The 18,255-nt window shown below is 37.2% G+C and overlaps 1 protein-coding gene and 1 long non-coding RNA gene across 3 annotated transcripts; both read left to right on the plus strand.

The window, feature by feature from the left end:
• Positions 1–2,033: 2,033 nt before the first annotated feature.
• On the plus strand, positions 2,034–9,282 carry LOC109790880 (amino acid transporter AVT1A). The gene is made up of 12 exons (XM_020350129.3): positions 2,034–2,411; positions 4,052–4,305; positions 5,136–5,350; positions 5,940–5,963; positions 6,056–6,236; positions 6,320–6,539; positions 6,632–6,767; positions 6,879–6,898; positions 7,006–7,151; positions 7,772–7,815; positions 8,429–8,491; positions 9,063–9,282. The coding sequence occupies exons 1-12, from the start codon at positions 2,191–2,193 to the stop codon at positions 9,153–9,155; spliced, it is 1,617 nt and encodes a 538-aa protein (XP_020205718.1). The 5' UTR covers positions 2,034–2,190; the 3' UTR covers positions 9,156–9,282.
• A 5,085-nt stretch (positions 9,283–14,367) lies between these two features.
• Positions 14,368–18,005, plus strand: LOC114915270 (uncharacterized). 2 transcript variants are annotated; one of them, XR_014427753.1, is made up of 2 exons: positions 14,368–16,545; positions 16,688–18,005. It is a non-coding gene; the product is annotated as an uncharacterized LOC114915270 (long non-coding RNA). The 2 variants fall into 2 exon arrangements; XR_014427754.1 differs by having other exon boundaries at positions 16,983–18,005.
• Positions 18,006–18,255: the final 250 nt, after the last annotated feature.

Here is an 18,255-nt window from a genome sequence, read left to right on the forward strand (position 1 = left end):
ACGGGGCGTTCCAGATTAAAAAATAACACATGACAAATGGATCATAATAGGCCGTTCCGGATTCAAAACTAGCACATAAAAAGTGGAACCAGAACGGGTCGTTCTAAATCCGGAAAGGATCGTTCTAGCCTATAAATAATTTTTTTTTGTTTGATTTTCACTTATCAAATACCAAAACTCAGAAACTAACATCAAATAATTAAATTTATTGAATATTAACATTATAGATATAACTAAATAAATTTATTAAAATTTTCAATACAACAATAAAGATCAATGGTGGCTAAAACTGAATTGATGACCAATATTTGGATATGTCTTCCTAGTGTGACCAAGGGTGTGACCATGCGAGCAAAGGATATGAACTTTCTAGAACTTGCCGCAATCACACCACATTACATTTAGCCTTACTGTAAATCTCCTAGCGGGTCATGCGAGCAAGGGATATGAACTTTTTGGAATTTGTCGCAATCATACCACATTTTATTTAGCCTTACTGTAAATCTCCCAACGGGTCATGCGAGCAAGGGATATGAACTTTTTGGAACTTTTCGCAATCATACATTTCATTTAGCCTTACTGTAAATCTCCCAGCAGGTCAAACTTCTCTCGGATGTTGCGTTTCTTCCAACTTTGTGACCAAATCCAGAACTCAAGAGAACTTTCAAGGATCGGCCAAAGTCCAGCAGGATTAGAACAGAGATGGACATTAGAGAACAACATAAACGTGTAAAAAATTGTTCCTATTGTCACACCCCTAGTCACACTATGAAGACATATCCAAATATTAGTCATGAATTCAGTTTCCGCCACCATTGATTTTTATTGTTGTAATGAATTTTAATAAATTTATTTAGTTATATTTATAATGTTAATATTCAATAAATTTAATCACTTGATGGTAGTCTTTGAGTTTTGGTATTTAATAAGTGAAAATAAAAAAAAAATGGTTTGAATTTGTAGGTCAAAACGACCCGTTCCGGATTCAGAACGGCCCGTTCTGGTTCCACTTTTTGTGTACTAATTTTGAATTTGGAACGGCCTGTTCTGATCCATTCTTCATGTGTTATTTTTTAATCTGGAACGTCCCGTTCTGGTTTCAGAACGGTCTGTTCTGAACGTGAACAGTAAATGATGCTAGTTGGGGAAATAAATTTGCACAGTTGCTAGTTGGGTAATTTTGTTTTTTTTAAAATAATATTATCTGAGTAAAAAATTTGTATTTTAACCAATATATTTTTTGAACTAAATATTTATTATATATAATTAAAATTTATAATAAATTATATATACAAATAAATATTATACTATATAAATTATATTTAAAATTTGTATAATAAATATTTTAAAACATATAAATTATATTTTAGATTTAAGCTAAATAATTTATATTACAAAATAAATCAATTTTAATTATTAATAATTTATTTTAAATAATATTAAAATTTAATCCATAAACTAATATGATAAATAAAAGATTAAATTAGATAAGAAATTAGAATAATTGATTAAAACAGAACAATAACACCTTAAAAATGCTTTTACGAAAGATAATTATTCGCGTAAAATCACTCTCTTCAAATTGAATAAAAAGATAAACTAAAATCGTTCACACTTGAAAACACTCATTGAATAAATAAATAAAAAACTGAAAGGTAAAATCGTTCATAGGCAAATACGTTTCTTCAAGATAATATATAAAAGATAAGATATTTACAGAAAGATTAATTTTAAATTGAATCAACATTAGATTTAAAAAAAATAATAATAATAAAAAAAAAAAAAACAAAGTGATAAGATAAGATAAGTTAATTTATCCATTGCAAGCGAATATTTCTAAACCAATGATTAAACACCCAAATATTGGGCACCAATGCCAAAGTATTTACTAAGCTACCTCAGCAAACACACAACTTTGTTCATTTATAGTAAAAAAATCTCTTTTAAGGATCCAAACAAAAGTGACAGGACAGACACTGATGCGATGCCAAGTTGTGTTTCTTCTCATTCAAAACTCTCTATTTTAACACTTTCTCGATACGTCCACATGCCACTCTGTCCCAATCCCTACCATACACATAACACATCATAACACAACACAACACAACACAACACACTCTTTCTTATTCACTCCTTCAACATTCAACATTCAACAGCAACAGCAACAACAACGTTGAGCAGGTTGCAACCATGGTGCGAAATGACAACAGCAAAGACAAGGAGAGAGACCTCGAGTTCTCCTTCGATCACAACGACGAGGATGTCGACCAACAGGATATTGAAGCCCTCAAGTACGAGAGTGAGAGTAGCAGTGAGTATCATAGTGAGGATGATGATGGTGGTGGTGATGATGATAATCGGAGACTACACCCCAACTCTTTCTCTTCTCAGCAGTGGCCTCAGAGTTACAAGTACACTACCACCTTCTTTATTTAGTTATCTTTGGTTAACATCACTTGTGTTTTGCATGTTTAAATTGGGTTGGAGATCTTGTATGGACTACTAATGAGTTCATAATAGAATATATAAGTGATAAAATTATGTTGGAGATCTCACATCCACTAATAATTAAGTCATAATAATATATGTAAGTAATCTCAAATCTACTAATAGTGAATATAAGAATGAGATCATAATAGTGTATACAAGTGGAGAAAGATTATGGTTTACAAGCTGGTTTTGAAAGGTTAAAATTGGATAGGATCACTGTAGTTACTAAAGCTATGTGGGTTTTTAGCAAATCTGTTGGAGGGTTTAAACTCGAGAGACTACTGCGAGCATGGTGATTTGCCTGATTTGAATTCCTTAACTCTAGTTGTGTCGCTTGCTTTCGTGTAACTTCTGTTTGGGTCCTTTTCTTCTGTTTGTCAAATTTAAACGGCCATTTTAAACGAAATTATATCCCAATTTTTTTTATGATTTTAATAGTGCTTTGTTAGGGGTGTCCGTATTTCTTCAAATTTAAGTTGTTTTCTTTTTTGCTTGATTGTACCTATGTGATAAATTGAGAAATTATTGTGTGATCTAGAATCATCATGTGTCCATGATCCGACCAATTGGTCCACACGTGAGATACTTAAAGGAGTTTTCTAAAAAATAAGGGTACTTCAAAATTCATGTCATAGTTTTCTAAAATAAGGGTATTTCAAAATTCATGTTGTGGTACATGTTGGTATATGTTGGGTAATCATGATGAGTACTTGCCCAAAATGTTTTTTCTAAAAAAGTGGGTACTTAATTTGGGTACACATGGGTTATGTATGGACTTGTGCTCAAGTCCGATAAATAAAAATTATATCTTCCAATGAAATCATTTTTTTCATTAATCTTATTTACTCTCGAAACTCAAGAAAGAGTAAGTGAGCACAAATGTGAGACATTGATGAAGATGAATGAGGTTCATTTGAATGGACTAACATTCTTACAATTGCTATTTTTTTTTCTTGCTTAACTAGAGTTCAAAACTATTTTATTCACTAATGATTGAAAAGGAAATAACGAGATCGAAATATTTAAAAATGTGTAACATCACAATTAAAGTGTGATATCATAGTCATGCTTAGATGTTATAACTTTTATTGGTGAATATTTACATATTTTTTTATCATATTGAAGAATTTAATCTTTTTTATATTACAAATGCTTATTTGTGAATTTCTTTTATACAATTTACTCATGTTTATATAATTATATATATATATATATATATTTAAATTATATTAATATACCTGTATCCTAGATTTTTTAAATCTGGTGTATGTGTATCCATACTAGTATCCATATCCATGCAACATAAGTTTTATTAAATTTTTCTTGTAAGTTGAATTTTTCAACTGTGTTATGCAGAATTTGGATGTTCCAGATGATAAAATGATTTTTCGGTGCAAATCCTTACATGAAATTCATAATAATTAGGCATATTTTTATTGCATCAAATTGTTTAAATTGCTTTGGTAGTTCACTAGTACTGTTTTATTGCTGGGCTTCCTTTTTCCTAGTAATCTGAATGAGCTCAGAATAATATTCTTCTCTTATTCTGTGTTTATGACAGAGAGACTACGGATTCTTACACAATAGCTGCTGCTCCGAATTTGGAGTCAGTTCTGCGAGGGCCAAGTTTTATATATTCTAGTTTTGGTAATCGTTCAAAGAGTAGCTTAGACATTGATGGAAAGACTCCTTTTCTATCTGCTCCTGATGGCATTAGTCAATCAACTTGGTGGGAGAAAGCTTCAGTACAGCGCCACTTTTCTGGAGAATTGCCCATTGGATATGGATGCACCTTTTCTCAAACAGTTTTCAATGGTACTATGTTATTTTATTGCATTCTGTTACTGTACCATGTTGGGGAACATTTAATTTGGAGTGAAGCACCATTTGAGTCCCTGAAAGAGTATGTCACTGACACTTTGGTCCTTGATAGCATAAAAGTTCAAAAAAAGAAAGGTCCTAAAAGTTTATAATATTGTTACTCACTTTAGTCCAAAATTCAAAAAAGTATGGCTTAAATCATAAAATTAACATATATGTAGGGGCTAGAATGATAATAAATGGTTACACTTAGGGACTTCAATGATATGAAACAACTATAACTTTTTAGGACTTATTTAAAAAAATTTTACTTCCAAGGATTAAATTGCTAGTAAATGCAGGGACCCGAATGGTGTTTTACCCTTTAATTTGTTATGTGCATGTTAAAGGGTAAAACACCATTCAGGCAATGACATTGTAAATTCCATTGTTGGCAATAACATTCTTCAATTAGGAAACAATGCATTCTTACTGACTGCTTAATAATATTAGGGATTGACTGTGAGCTTGGATTCGCATATTTTATGTTCATAATATCTGATAATCTATGGCTTTCAGAGATAGTTTTTCTAAAAAAAAAAAAAAAAAGCTATTATTGGATAACAAAAGAATCAAAAGCTATTACATAATTTATGAGGCATGGTATGAAAGATTGATTCTTTTGTCTGGAAATTTTATTAACAGGTTTATGGAGTTTATTCTATTCGATTGATCCACTTTCCTTCTGAAAGTTTTTTTTATTTTCTGTCTGCAAATATCTGACCCTACTTCCCAAATTTCTATTTCTATCTGGCCATTTTATGAGACATGATGTACCTTGGCAGGCATTAATGTGATGGCTGGAGTAGGTCTACTATCTACACCATATACAGTGAATCAAGCTGGGTGGATGAGCATGGCTGTGATGATTTTTTTTGCAGTTGTTTGTTGTTATACAGCCACCCTTATGAGATACTGCTTTGAGAGCAGAGAAGGAATCAGTACCTACCCAGATATAGGAGAAGCTGCATTTGGAAGATATGGCCGAATTATTGTATCAGTGAGTTAATTTATTTCCTTGTTTAAATTAATAGAAAATTGTTGACCGATGCTTTTTACATGGAAGACAGAAGTGTTAATTAGGCTCTTGGCAGTTGATGGTTCTGATTCTGTTCTTTTAGCATGACCTTAGATGGTTTTGGTTCATTTTAACCTGTAAGGTCTGTTTGAATAAACTTTTTTAAAACCACTTTTAGGTGAAAAAATAGGAAGGAAAAATGAAATAAGTTTCTTCATAAACTAAAATTAACTTATGCATAAACTAGTTTGTATAAATTCTCTCATATTAGTTTTTCCAATTTTTTTTAACTTATGTATAAGGTAGTTTTAACTTATAGAGAAACTTATTGTAATTTTCTTTCTTGTTTTTGTTCTCCTAAAAGTGCTTTCGGAGAAGTTTATCCAAACATACTCTTAATATTTATATGTATTAAGGCTCTCACAAAATGTATCAAGGCATGATTTCTTTGTGTTGTTTAATCTAACTCCACTTCACAGTAGTAAGAAAGAATGTTGAGATAAGACGTGTTTCATCTATGAACATATTTGATGTTTTACTGAGCCATGTTTACTATTGATATTTGTTGCAGATCATTTTGTACACTGAATTATATGTAAGTGCTCTACCTGTCTTCTGTTTGTTTTGAAAATACCCGCCTGTTTTTGTTCTACACCACACGTATAAGCTCTCTTTTAATGGATGCAGTCATATTGTGTGGAATTCATCACCTTGGAAGGAGATAACCTCAATAGTCTGTTTCCTGGTGCATCCTTAGATTTGGGTAGTTTCCAGTTAGACTCTCTGCATTTGTTTGGAATTTTGACAGCACTTATTATTCTACCGACTGTTTGGTTGAAGGATCTTCGTATAATCTCTTATCTATCAGGTGCTCCATAGTCTAAAATGATTCCTTCTTTTTCAAACTTTGTCACTTAACATGTTCTTACTGGAACTTACTGTGATCTGCAGCTGGAGGGGTTGTTGCAACACTCCTGATTGTTATCTGTGTGTTTTGTGTTGGAACGATAGACAGTGTTGGATTCCATCAAACTGGTCCATTGGTAAAATGGAATGGCATTCCATTTGCTATTGGTGTTTATGGATTTTGCTTTGCAGGACATTCGGTTTTCCCAAATATTTACCAGTCTATGGCTGACAAGAAACAATTTACCAAAGCACTAATAACATGGTATATAATACCTACTAACATCTCTGACACTGGCAAAACACTACATATTTGATTTATTTGTCTGATTCCTCAGCTTATTTCTTTGCGTACAGTTTTGTTTTGTGTATTTTGATATACGGAAGCGTTGCAATCATGGGATTTCTCATGTTTGGTGAAGGAACTTTGTCTCAGATAACATTGAATATGCCACCAGGTGCATTTGCTTCCAAAGTTGCATTGTGGACAACAGTAAGTTTCTTTGATTTTTGGGTCTCTTAGCACTATTTTTATTTTTGTTGTTTCATTCTAATGATCAATAACTTTTTCCCCCTAATTTTATGTTCTTTGCTCTTCTTTCAGGTTATTAACCCATTAACTAAATATCCTTTTTGTCTAAACTCCTTAGTTTATGAAAGTTTAAAATTTTATCATAGTTTGATAACATTCAAGAGTCCTTTTAGTTTAGCACTTCCTTAATAGTAAACACATATGCTTTGTTGATGAACCCGCTGGCAAGGAGTCTAGAAGAGTTGCTGCCAGAGAGAATTTCATCTACATATTGGTGTTTCATTCTTCTTAGAACAGCACTTGTTGCATCTACAGTTTGTGTTGCCTTTCTGGTTCCTTTTTTTGGTAAGATTTAGACTTTATAGTGCATTAATTTTAATGTCTCCTCCAATTAGTTCAGGCCACTTAAGAGAATGATATAACATTAGTAGCTCTCTGTCCATATACTTATAGTGCATGTTTCCCTTTTCATTTTGTTTATATGATTTGGGAATATTCTTATATGTTGTATTCTTCACCCTTTTTTGTTTTGTTACATTTTATTTATCAACCACAATCAGAAACCAAACTTCGATAGGTTTCTTTTTCACATATTTGTATTAAACTTGCCTAAAACTTGTTAGTTTGGTTTTATTTAATTTAATAACAACAATCAGAAGTTTTTCCTACTGGGTGAGGTCGTCCATGGATTAAACAAATAATATTGTATTCTGTTAAAAATAATTCTTCATACAAGTCATTTAAAGAAAAAGGATAGAACAACAGATAACTAGAAGGACCTGTAGGATTCAGTATTCACTCCACAAATTCATGTGATTAGGAGAAAGGTGCGGTATAAACTCGGTTTATTACAGAATGCCCTGTACTCCATAATGCAATTTTCCCTTTCTCTCTCTTCCTCTTGTATATCACTATATTTAATTTCAAAACTAGTGATAACTTTTTTTTATTTTATATAATTTCAGGGCTTGTGATGGCTTTAATTGGTTCTCTCTTTAGTATACTAGTGGTAAGAAAAACGATTGACTCTCTCTCTCCCTCTGTCTTCATCAACATATACGTTGTTTATATTATAAATGTTTTCTTTTTTTGTTTTTTGGAAGAAATTAGGAAGCCATAATTCTGTTAAGATTGTTTGGAGGGACTCAATTCTTCACTTTTGTTTTCTATGATGACATATCCTATGTTTATTTAGTTTATGGTCTTCACCTTACTGCTATGTCAATCTTTTTCTTATATATATACATGAACTTCGTAAAACTACTTCTACAGTTCTAGACAGGAAAGGAAAGATGGAGAAAAAAGATTACTTTGATGTGCTTTCTTTTACTTCACTTTTTTTTTCTTAATACTCATGAATAAAAAATTACTTGTATCATATTACAATGTAAAAGTTTTATACCGGCAGTTCGTAACATTGTGGCAGAGCATGATTGGCTGCACAATTTTATCTGAATTTATCTGTTTATTGCATACTGACAAATTGGCATGGTTTCTAAAAGCTTTTAGGGAGGATAAGTGAAGTATTTGGTTTTGCAGTATATGAATTGTTATTGATTCAGTTTCTTGTAAGCAATTGGAATGAAACTGCTATCTAATTTGTAAAATGCTTTTTCTTTCAGTCAGCGATAATGCCGTCTTTATGTTTTCTGAAAATTATTGGGAAAAAAGCTACAAAGAGACAGGTAACAGTACTACCGCTCTTGTACTTTTCTTTTTCCTATAAAGAATACAGCAGATGACAAAATCTTTCTGTTGAAACAATTTTTCACTCACCAGAGTTTTATTTCAGACTTGAGGTTATTGCTGAACCATAGTTACTGTATTCAGCAATACTTAGCCATATTTAGCAAATAAAATTTGCATTATTACATTTTACATGTAATAATTTCTATAATCAGGACAGCATCTGAATTACATTCAACACAATGTATAGTTAATATGCATGTTGGAACTTGTAATTATTACATAGCCCAAGATATATATGCTCACATGCTTCTAATGTTTTACTGTCATATGCATCAAATCCATTGCAGGAGGAAACCACCCTAACCCATCTATATTCCTTTTTCAAATTTAATTTTGAAGCCTTGTTTTCTCTTTCAGCCATAAAAATAAACTGTTAACTGCATATTTTATACTAAACTTCACTTATAAGTGAATGATATTTTATAGAATAATATTGCAATATTATCCCACAACTAGTTTTCTTATTCCTTCTATTTTACTTGACTTTTATTTTACTGATAATGCCAGGTTGCACTCAGTGTCGCAATTGCTGCATCAGGAATCATTTGTGGAATCCTTGGAACGTATTCCTCTCTATTGAGTATTGCGGATAGTTATTGAAACCTTATAGACTTTCTGTATTGGGTGGTTATGGAGTGTTAACCCATTGACAAGTGTTTCTGGATGGCATGTACAACTGTTTGGATTATTTTGGTTACAAGCTAATTTTAGTTATATATTTGTGAAATCATGTGTATTTATGAATTTTATAAAGCAATTATTATATATGATTTAATAGGTTAAAACTAATGAAGATATTTAGTGAGACTTTTAGTAATTAAAACTATATATGAATTGTGCTAATGACAAATGGTTCAAACGGTTTCAAAATTTCCAATGATGAATGAAGAGTCATGAGTAAAGAGTTATGAATGATGAGTCATGAGCAAAGGGTCAAAAACGAATAATCATCAATGAAGAGTCGTATCATCTCCTATAAATAGAGTGACTTATGTTGAGAATAATTACCACCTAGAGAGGGGTTCACCACCCCGAGTGTGAGAGAGGGGATTACTACCCAATGAGAGAGATGGGGTCACCACCCCATTGTCGAATGGAATGTGAATATTCTAAAATCTGAGTGGTTGTGCCAAGCTTGGTTTATGCTTGGAATCCTAAGGATTCCGTTGTAATTTTGAGAAATCGCACAAAAGGGAAAGTAGTGGTTCCCTTCATGGGATTCTCTGCTTTTTTCATTAATAGATTTATGGTATGTGTTCTTACCGGAAATCTGCTGTAGAGATGATCCTCCGAGTAAGATTGGTGAGCCTCCTTCGCTAGTACGCTTGATGCTCCAAGATAGGGGTGGTACCTGCAAAAGAGACTCCGATGCTAAAGTTAGTGTTTGTGGGTGTATGAGTCTCGTATAAGTAATGCACGTACCTTTGTGTGTATTAGGGTTTTGTTGGGCCTTGGGCCCGAGATCAGTTTATGACCTAATTGGATAGCGAGCCGATGTCGCCTAGCGCGTGTCCGAGGTCACTCCGCGCTGTGATGCTGAGCTCAAGCTCGGCATAGAGGTACGAATAGTACACTAGCCCCCCGAGCTCCGAAGACCGTAGGTCGAGGAGTTAAGACCGAGCTTGACAAGGGGTCGTGACTTTTCGCGGACGCCTATTTGTCATGACGCCATGTGTCATAACCGTCACCTCGTTCCCATAACGCATGGGCAGCGCGGTGACAAGATTGTATTTTTATTTGTTTGATGACGTGGCCTCTTTGGGCCGATGTGGTGTTCCGATGTCCATGTTTCATGGTTGGGCTGAGGAGTTCGGCAATAATGAGCTTACTGCTTGGTTAGGCTAGTAAACCTTTGACCGGGTCAGCAGATTGGTGAGGGACAAGTCGGCAACTCGGCTGGCCAGTACACTAGCCCCCCAAGCACCGAGTGATGTAAGAGCAAAGGGGCTTCTAAGGAGTTCCCAAATTTGTTGTTTGAAGGTTCAAAATCGACCTTGTTAAGTAGATGTCATCTCAAGGTTCGGACTCGACCTTGGCATATCAAGGTTCGAACTCGACCTTGGTTAAGAAAATGTGATCTCAAGGTTCGGACTCGACCTTGGCATATCAAGGTTCAAACTCGACCTTGGTTAAGAAAATGTGATCTCAAGGTTTGGACTCGACCTTGGCATATCAAGGTTCGAACTCGACCTTGGTTAAGAAAATGTGATCTCAAGGTTCAAACTTGACCTTGGCATATCAAGGTTCGGACTCGACCTTGGCATATCAAGGTTCGTACTCGACCTTGGTTAAGAAAATGTGATCTTAAGGTTCGAACTCGACCTTGGCATCAAGGTTCAGATCGACCTTGGCATATCAAGGTTCGAACTCGACCTTGGTTAAGAAAATGTGATCTCAAGGTTCAGACTCGACCTTGGCATATCAAGGTTCGAACTCGACCTTGGTTAAGAAAATGTGATCTCAAGGTTCGGACTCGACCTTGACATATCAAGGTTCGGACTCGACCTTGGCATATCAAGGTTCGAACTCGACCTTGGTTAAGAAAATGATATCTCAAGGTTCGAACTCGACCTTGGTTAAGAAAATGTGATCTCAAGGTTCAGACTCGACCTTGGCATATCAAGGTTCGAACTCGACCTTGGTTAAGAAAATGTGATCTCAAGGTTCGGACTCGACCTTGGCATATCAAGGTTCGGACTCGACCTTGGCATATCAAGGTTCGAACTCGACCTTGGTTAAGAAAATGATATCTCAAGGTTCGAACTCGACCTTGGCATCAAGGTTCGGATTCGACCTTGGCATATCATGGTTCGAACTCGACCTTGGTTAAGAAAATGTGATCTCAAGGTTCGGACTCGACCTTGGCATATCAAGGTTCGAACTCGACCTTGGTTAAGAAAATGTGATCTCAAGGTTCGGACTCGACATTGGCATATCAAGGTTCGAACTCAACCTTGGTTAAGAAAATGTGATCTCAAGGTTTGGACTCGACCTTGGCATATCAAGGTTCGAACTCCACCTTGGTTAAGAAAATGTGATATCAAGGTTCGGACTCGACCTTGGCATATCAAGGTTCGGACTCGACCTTGGCATATCAAGGTTTGAACTCGACCTTGGTTAAGAAAATGTGATCTCAAGGTTCGGACTCGACCTTGCCATATCAAGGTTCGGACTCGACCTTGGCATATCAAGGTTCGAACTCCACCTTGGTTAAGAAAATGTGTTCTCAAGGTTCAGACTCGACCTTGGCATATCAAGGTTCGAACTCGACCTTGGTTAAGAAAATGTGATCTCAAGGTTCAGACTCGACCTTGGCATATCAAGGTTCAGACTCGACCTTGGCATATCAAGGTTCGAACTCGACCTTGGTTAAGAAAATGTGATCTCAAGGTTCGAACTCGACCTTGGCATCAAGGTTCGGATTCGACCTTGGCATATCAAGGTTCGAACTCGACCTTGGTTAGGAAAATGTGATCTCAAGGTTCGGACTCGACCTTGGCATATCAAGGTTCGAACTCGACCTTGGTTAAGAAAATGTGATCTCAAGGTTCGGACTCGACCTTGGCATATCAAGGTTCGAACTCGACCTTGGTTAAGAAAATGTGATCTCAAGGTTCAGACTCGACCTTGGCATATCAAGGTTCGGACTCGACCTTGGCATATCAAGGTTCGAACTCGACCTTGGTTAAGAAAATGTGATCTCAAGGTTCGAACTCGACCTTGACATCAAGGTTCGGATTCGACCTTGGCATATCAAGGTTCGAACTCGACCTTGGTTAAGAAAATGTGATCTCAAGGTTCGGACTCGACCTTGGCATATCAAGGTTCGAACTCGACCTTGGTTAAGAAAATGTGATTTCAAGGTTCGGACTCGACCTTGGCATATCAAGGTTCGGACTCGACCTTGGCATATCAAGGTTCGAACTCGACCTTGGCATATCAAGGTTCGAACTCGACCTTGGTTAAGAAAATGTGATCTCAAGGTTCGGACTCGACCTTGGCATATCAAGGTTCAAACTCGATCTTGGTTAAGTAAATGTGATTTCAAGGTTCGGACTCGACCTTGGCATATCAAGGTTCGGACTCGACCTTGGCATATCAAGGTGCGAACTCGACCTTGGTTAAGAAAATGTGATCTCAAGGTTCGAACTCGACCTTGGCATCAAGGTTCGGATTCGACCTTGGCATATCAGGGTTCGAACTTGACCTTGGTTAGTCGTCATGGTTAATGTGCCAATACAGAAAATATATGGGAATGGAGTTGCTTTGTTAATTTATTTCTGAGGGGTGCCTCGTTAAAACCTTCCTTGGCCAAAAACCATTTTCTTTAGTGGGAAAAAAGGCTGAGGAGGAAAAAGAGTACATCCCCTGAATTTACAAGTTAAGAGAAATAAAATTTGAGGTGGGTGGAATTCCAAGTTCCAAATTTTCCTTTGGAGGGGTCTGTTCTTGCTTCTCCCCGTAATCGCCAAACAAGGTCGCCAACTTTAAATGTTCATGGCCTGACCTTGGTCTTGCTTTCCTTGTGGTTTGTCGCGAATTGCCTTGAAGAACTCGGCATGCTCCTCCATCTGGATGTACCCAGCAGCGCGAGCTCGGAGCTCGTCCATGTCGGGAGAAGGTCGTCGGCAAAGGCTGTCGACGAAAGGTCCTGGCTTCAACGCCATGAGCATGGAGTGCAGTGCGACCTCGGGGTTTAAGTTGTGGATTTTGACGGAGATGCCAGCGAAGCGCTCCATGAATGTCCTTAATGGTTCGTCGCCCTATCTGAGGATGGCCAAGGCGGCGGATGTGATGTGATGAGGTCGGCTCGTTGCGTATTGCGCCGTGAACCGTCTGACCAGGGTGCCGAAGCTGTCAATTGACTCGGCAGGTAGCTGGGTGTACCAGTTAAGCGCGGCCCCTTTGAGCGAGGTCGGAAAAACCCTACACAGAATAGCATTGTTATTGGTGTAGAGGTTTACCTGTGTGGTGTACAGGTTGATGTGTTCGTCTGGGTCTGTCGTGCCGTCGTAGCGATCGAGGTGGAGAGGCTTCCATCCGAGAGGGAGTGGCGTCTCCATAATGCCATCCACAAAAGGATGACAGCGGAAGGTTGGTTGATCCCCCGCGACATGAGTAGGAGCATTGGTGACCTCATGGGCCGATTTGTGTGTGGTGCATGAGATCGATGCGTGGCAGGCTTTGGAGTCGGTGTCCTATGCGCTATTGGCGGTTGAGAAACTGAGTGCCCCTCTTCCTTGTTTAGGTGACTCGGTTGAGGGGGTTGATCAGAGGTGCGCTGTGGTAGCTGAGCGTGGATACTCTCATTAGGTCTGCTTCATTGGCGGTTCGCATCGCGGCTAGGTCAGTTTCGTGCTTGACACGCATGTTTTGCAGATCGGCGGTGTGTTGCTGCTGCATCTGCTCGACTTGCTCGATCAACCTTCTCAATGATGCTTCGTTGTCCATGGTAGTTACGTGATCTAGGTCATCTGTTGTGCGTCTTCTATGGCCTCTAGTAGAAACCATAAGAGTGGCCGATAAGAGCTGTCTTGATCGGCCCCACGGTGGGCGCCAAATGTTCTTACCGGAAATCTGCTGTAGAGATGATCCTCCGAGTAAGATTGGTGAGCCTCCTTCGCTGGTACGCTTGATGCTCCAAGATGGGGGTGGTACTTGCAAAAGAGACTCCGATGCTAAAGTTAGTGTTTGTGGGTGTATGAGTCTCGTATAAGTAATGCACGTACCTTTATGTGTATTAGGGTTTTGTTGGGCCTTGGGCCCAAGATCAGTTTATGACCTAATTGGATAGCGAGCCGATGTCGCCTAGCCCGTGTCCGAGGTCACTCCGCGCTGTGATGCCGAGCTCAAGCTCGGCATAGCGGTACGGATAGTACAGTATGTATATGCACTACTGCTACACGTGGAGAGGGAAAATTCCTGAATCTATTCCTGAATCTGGAAGTGAAATTGAGAGTGATTTTGATGATGTAGATTTATCTTAGGTAATTCATGCATTAGAATAAATTGCATAGGTGGGAGGGTGTCATTCAGAGATAAAGTGATGGATTCTAGACCAAGTCCTCCATAGAGGGAGCACAAGGACCTTTTGGCAAGTAATCTGGTCAGAGTTGAGTTGGAAGGGGGGAACAGACTCTACCAATAGTGCATGTGGATCCACGTATTCTAAAAGAACTTTGTGCACCATGGAGGGATGTTTATATAGTAAAACTCCTTGAAAAAAATATAGGCTATGTTATTATGCGAGATAGGCTTCAATATCTATGGAAACTTTCTCATGGATTTGAACTGCTGAACATTGACCATGGATATTACATGGTTAAGTATGATGATGAAAAGGATAAGAACAAGGTAATGGGGGGGTGGTCCTTGGATGTTATTTGACCATTATTTCATAATCTTCCAATGGAGTTTGGATTTTGTATCCTCGAATGCTTGTGTGGATAAAACTTTGGTGTGGATAAGGTTTCCAAGTCTAAATGTGGCATTTTATAATGAGGATTTCCTCATTGCCCTTGGTTCAGTGGTGGGTAAACCAATCAAGGTTGATCAGAACACGTTCAGAGTTGAAAGAGGAAGGTTCGTAAGGTGTGTGTTGAGATTTACCTTAGTCAATCGGTCATTGGTAAGGTGAAGGTTGGATCTAACTAGATAAATATTGAATATGAAGGTCTTCACATAATTTGCATTGCATGTGGATGTTATGGTCACTTGCAAAGGGACAACAAAATTCATCCCAAGGCGGTCGAGGCTCCTTCGTAGTTGTAAAGGGGTGATTCAGTGGTGCTGGAGTCTGATGGGTCTATGAAGTCAACACCAGAGGAAATATCTTTAAATTCTGGTTATTCTAAGGAAGTAGGAAAAAAGGATCCATTATCCTCCCTTGCCACCAATGGTTTTAGGATCACCTCCAAAGGCAAAGAATTTGCTATAAATAAGGCCATTAATACTACGCCCCCTGGCCATTTTGTGTTTAATGGGTCAAAAACATCCCATGAGTCCATGTCTTTTCTGTTCAAGAAGAAGTGACCTCGAGTCTCTAGCCCACAAGAGGTCAGCATCGAAAAACTAATTGAGAATGCCTCAAAAGCCCGAGTCCATGTTAAAGAACGACAAGGCCTTACTATTGGCAGTGGGGTTAATCATGGCCCAATTTTGATTAAGATAACCCAAGAGAATAACACTTCAATCCTTCTTGTTGGCTGTGGTCATGGGGGTATCAAGAAGACACATCCACCTTTATAGTTTGACCGTGGTAAAGGGATCCTCTCAACCATGGATGTGAGGGTCATATCCGAAAATCACTTATAGTTCGTGGATGGAGATGCTTCAACAATTAGTGGGAAGAAGGAAGAGGCTGCCCCTCAAGCACAAGAAGCTATGATTACGGGTGTTGAGTAAGGACTACAAGGAAGCTCCCCTAGAGCAATTGGATAAGAATGAGACACCATGCCCAACCATGCATATGGGATAGTGTCTCCATATTTGTTTAGGTTCGTCTTTTTTTTGTGTGTTTTAATGATTGAATTCGCAGATACTTCTGTTTTGAGTTGGAATGTGAGGGGTGCAATGCACCCTAAAGGCCATAGATATGCCAAGTCTTTGATTTTGCGTTATAACCCAAGCATTGTTATCCTTATTGAAACCCATTGCAAATTTAGCAAAGCTGAGTCTTTTTGGCAATGGCTAGGTTACCACCCACTTGAAATCTCGCAAGCTTAAGGTCATGTAGGAGGGATTTGGGTTCTTTGTGAAAAATCTTGCATTCGCAAAACTCTTACGATTGATAGACACCCCCAAGCAATCACGTTTTCTCTCCAAAGAAACACCAAGGTTTGGACTTGTACTGTAATATACGCTTCCCCTATTCCGACCTCTTGTCATGGCCTTTGGAGTCACTTGGCCCAGATTAGGGGTAGAAGTATTAACCCTTGGCTTTTTGTGGGTGACATGAATGACATCTTACTCCTATCAGAAGTTAAAAGAGGTATGTTCCGTGCCAATATGGCTAGCTGTTTTGCTTATATGTTAAATGATTATGGGTTAATGGATTTAGGCTCGGTGGGTGTCCACCTTACATGGGCTGGTAAATCTCCTCATAACATTCAGATTTATAAATGTCTGAATAGGGCCCTTGCGGATAGCAATTGGAGAACTTCTTTCTCTAAAGCTTTTGTGGAAGGCCTTCCTCATTTGCACTCATATCACTCCTCGTTACTTATTTGTTGTGTAAGGATATAAGTCAATAAGAAGAATAAATTGTTTAGATTTCAGGCAGCATGGACGCTTCATGAGGAATATTCTAAGCTTGTTTAGGACACCTAGAGGGAGTTTAGTGGTGATGTGAATCAAAAGCTTGTCAAGGTAAAAGAGGAGTCCATCCTTTTTAACTCTAATGTGTTTGGTAATATTTTTTTTTGCAAGAAATGGAGGTTGGAGAACCGTTGAAAGGTGTTCAAGACGAGCTAAATTCAGCCCAATCTTATGACATGATTGTTGAGATTAGGGGAGATTGAGATTGTTGAGATCACCTCTGGAGATTAAAGGTTTTGATGATAACAAATGTGTGGAACAAAGCTGACCAAGGACATCAACAACTTAGGAGTCAAAAACAAAGTCAAAGAAAAATGTTATGTAATAGGAGTAGCTTATAGATTGCTTTGATTGAGTTTATTTTTTGTATGTGCTTTGTGCATGAGCTAATCTGTATCTAATCTGATTAGGGGTGTGTATGATGATGAGTTTAAAAGGTTAAAAAGTTATTTTGAGACTTAGAATAGAGTTTTGAAAACTAACTCAAAATAATCGATTATCATTAAATATAATCGATTATTCCAGTAACAGGTAAAAAGGATACCTTGCTGCAATAATCGATTATTTGTGAAATAATCGATTATCCCAGAAATGACTCTCTGGAATAATCGATTATCCAACAAATAATTGATTAAATTGTTCTTGGTTGATTTCCAGAAATCATGAAGAACAAAATAATCGATTATTCTTTAAAATAATCGATTATCTGGTTCTGAAAAACTTATAAATAGTTTGAACATTTTGAAACTTCAAAACAGAGTTAGAATTGAGAATCAAAATTAGAAAAACGTGTTTATAAAGTCTTTGTGACAATCTTGGGGAGTTTTCTTTGTGAAACCAAGAAGAAAAACGTTTTTGAAATGCTTTGAGAAAAGATCATTATCATCATCACATTCTTGAAAGGAAAAGATTAAGATTTGCTTTTGAATTCCAGGTGAATTCGTTTCTTAATTCTTTGTGAATATTTGTAAATCTTGAGTAGGTTTCTCAAGTGGTAAGGAATTCTTGTAGTGCGTTTCTACAAGGGGTGCTTTCTTGGGGTCAAGAAAATGGTTATCTTGAATGTAGGAGTATATGCATGTGTGGTATGCTTGTAAAACTTCTTCATTAAGATAGTGGAACAAATTTTGATCAGGTTATGATTGAAGACTGGATGTAGGTCACATGTGGAGTGGCTGAACCAGGATAAAAGACTTGTGCAATCTTCTCTTACCCTTATCTCTTACTTTGTGTAATACCTTGGTTGTATATTGAAAAGATTGTTCTTGATTAACATGTTTGCATGAGCAACATTGGTTTGAACTGAATCAAAACATTACATATTGTTCTTAACTTTGAATCTCATTATTGGTTAATCAAGAAAGCATATAGGATTCATTCTTCA

The sequence above is a fragment of the Cajanus cajan genome, chromosome 7 (genome assembly GCF_000230855.2).
Source record: "Cajanus cajan strain Asha chromosome 7, NIPB_CcT2T_4, whole genome shotgun sequence".
NCBI classification, from domain to species: domain Eukaryota; kingdom Viridiplantae; phylum Streptophyta; class Magnoliopsida; order Fabales; family Fabaceae; genus Cajanus; species Cajanus cajan.

Excerpts from the sequence above, each read along its gene's own strand:
- LOC109790880 (XM_020350129.3), top strand. The coding sequence starts at position 2,191 with ATGGTGCGAAATGACAACAGCAAAGACAAGGAGAGAGACCTCGAGTTC. Across the intron at positions 5,351-5,939 it reads ATGGCCGAATTATTGTATCA|ATCATTTTGTACACTGAATT; the intron begins GTGAGTTAATTT and ends TATTTGTTGCAG. Across the intron at positions 7,152-7,771 it reads CTTTCTGGTTCCTTTTTTTG|GGCTTGTGATGGCTTTAATT; the intron begins GTAAGATTTAGA and ends ATATAATTTCAG.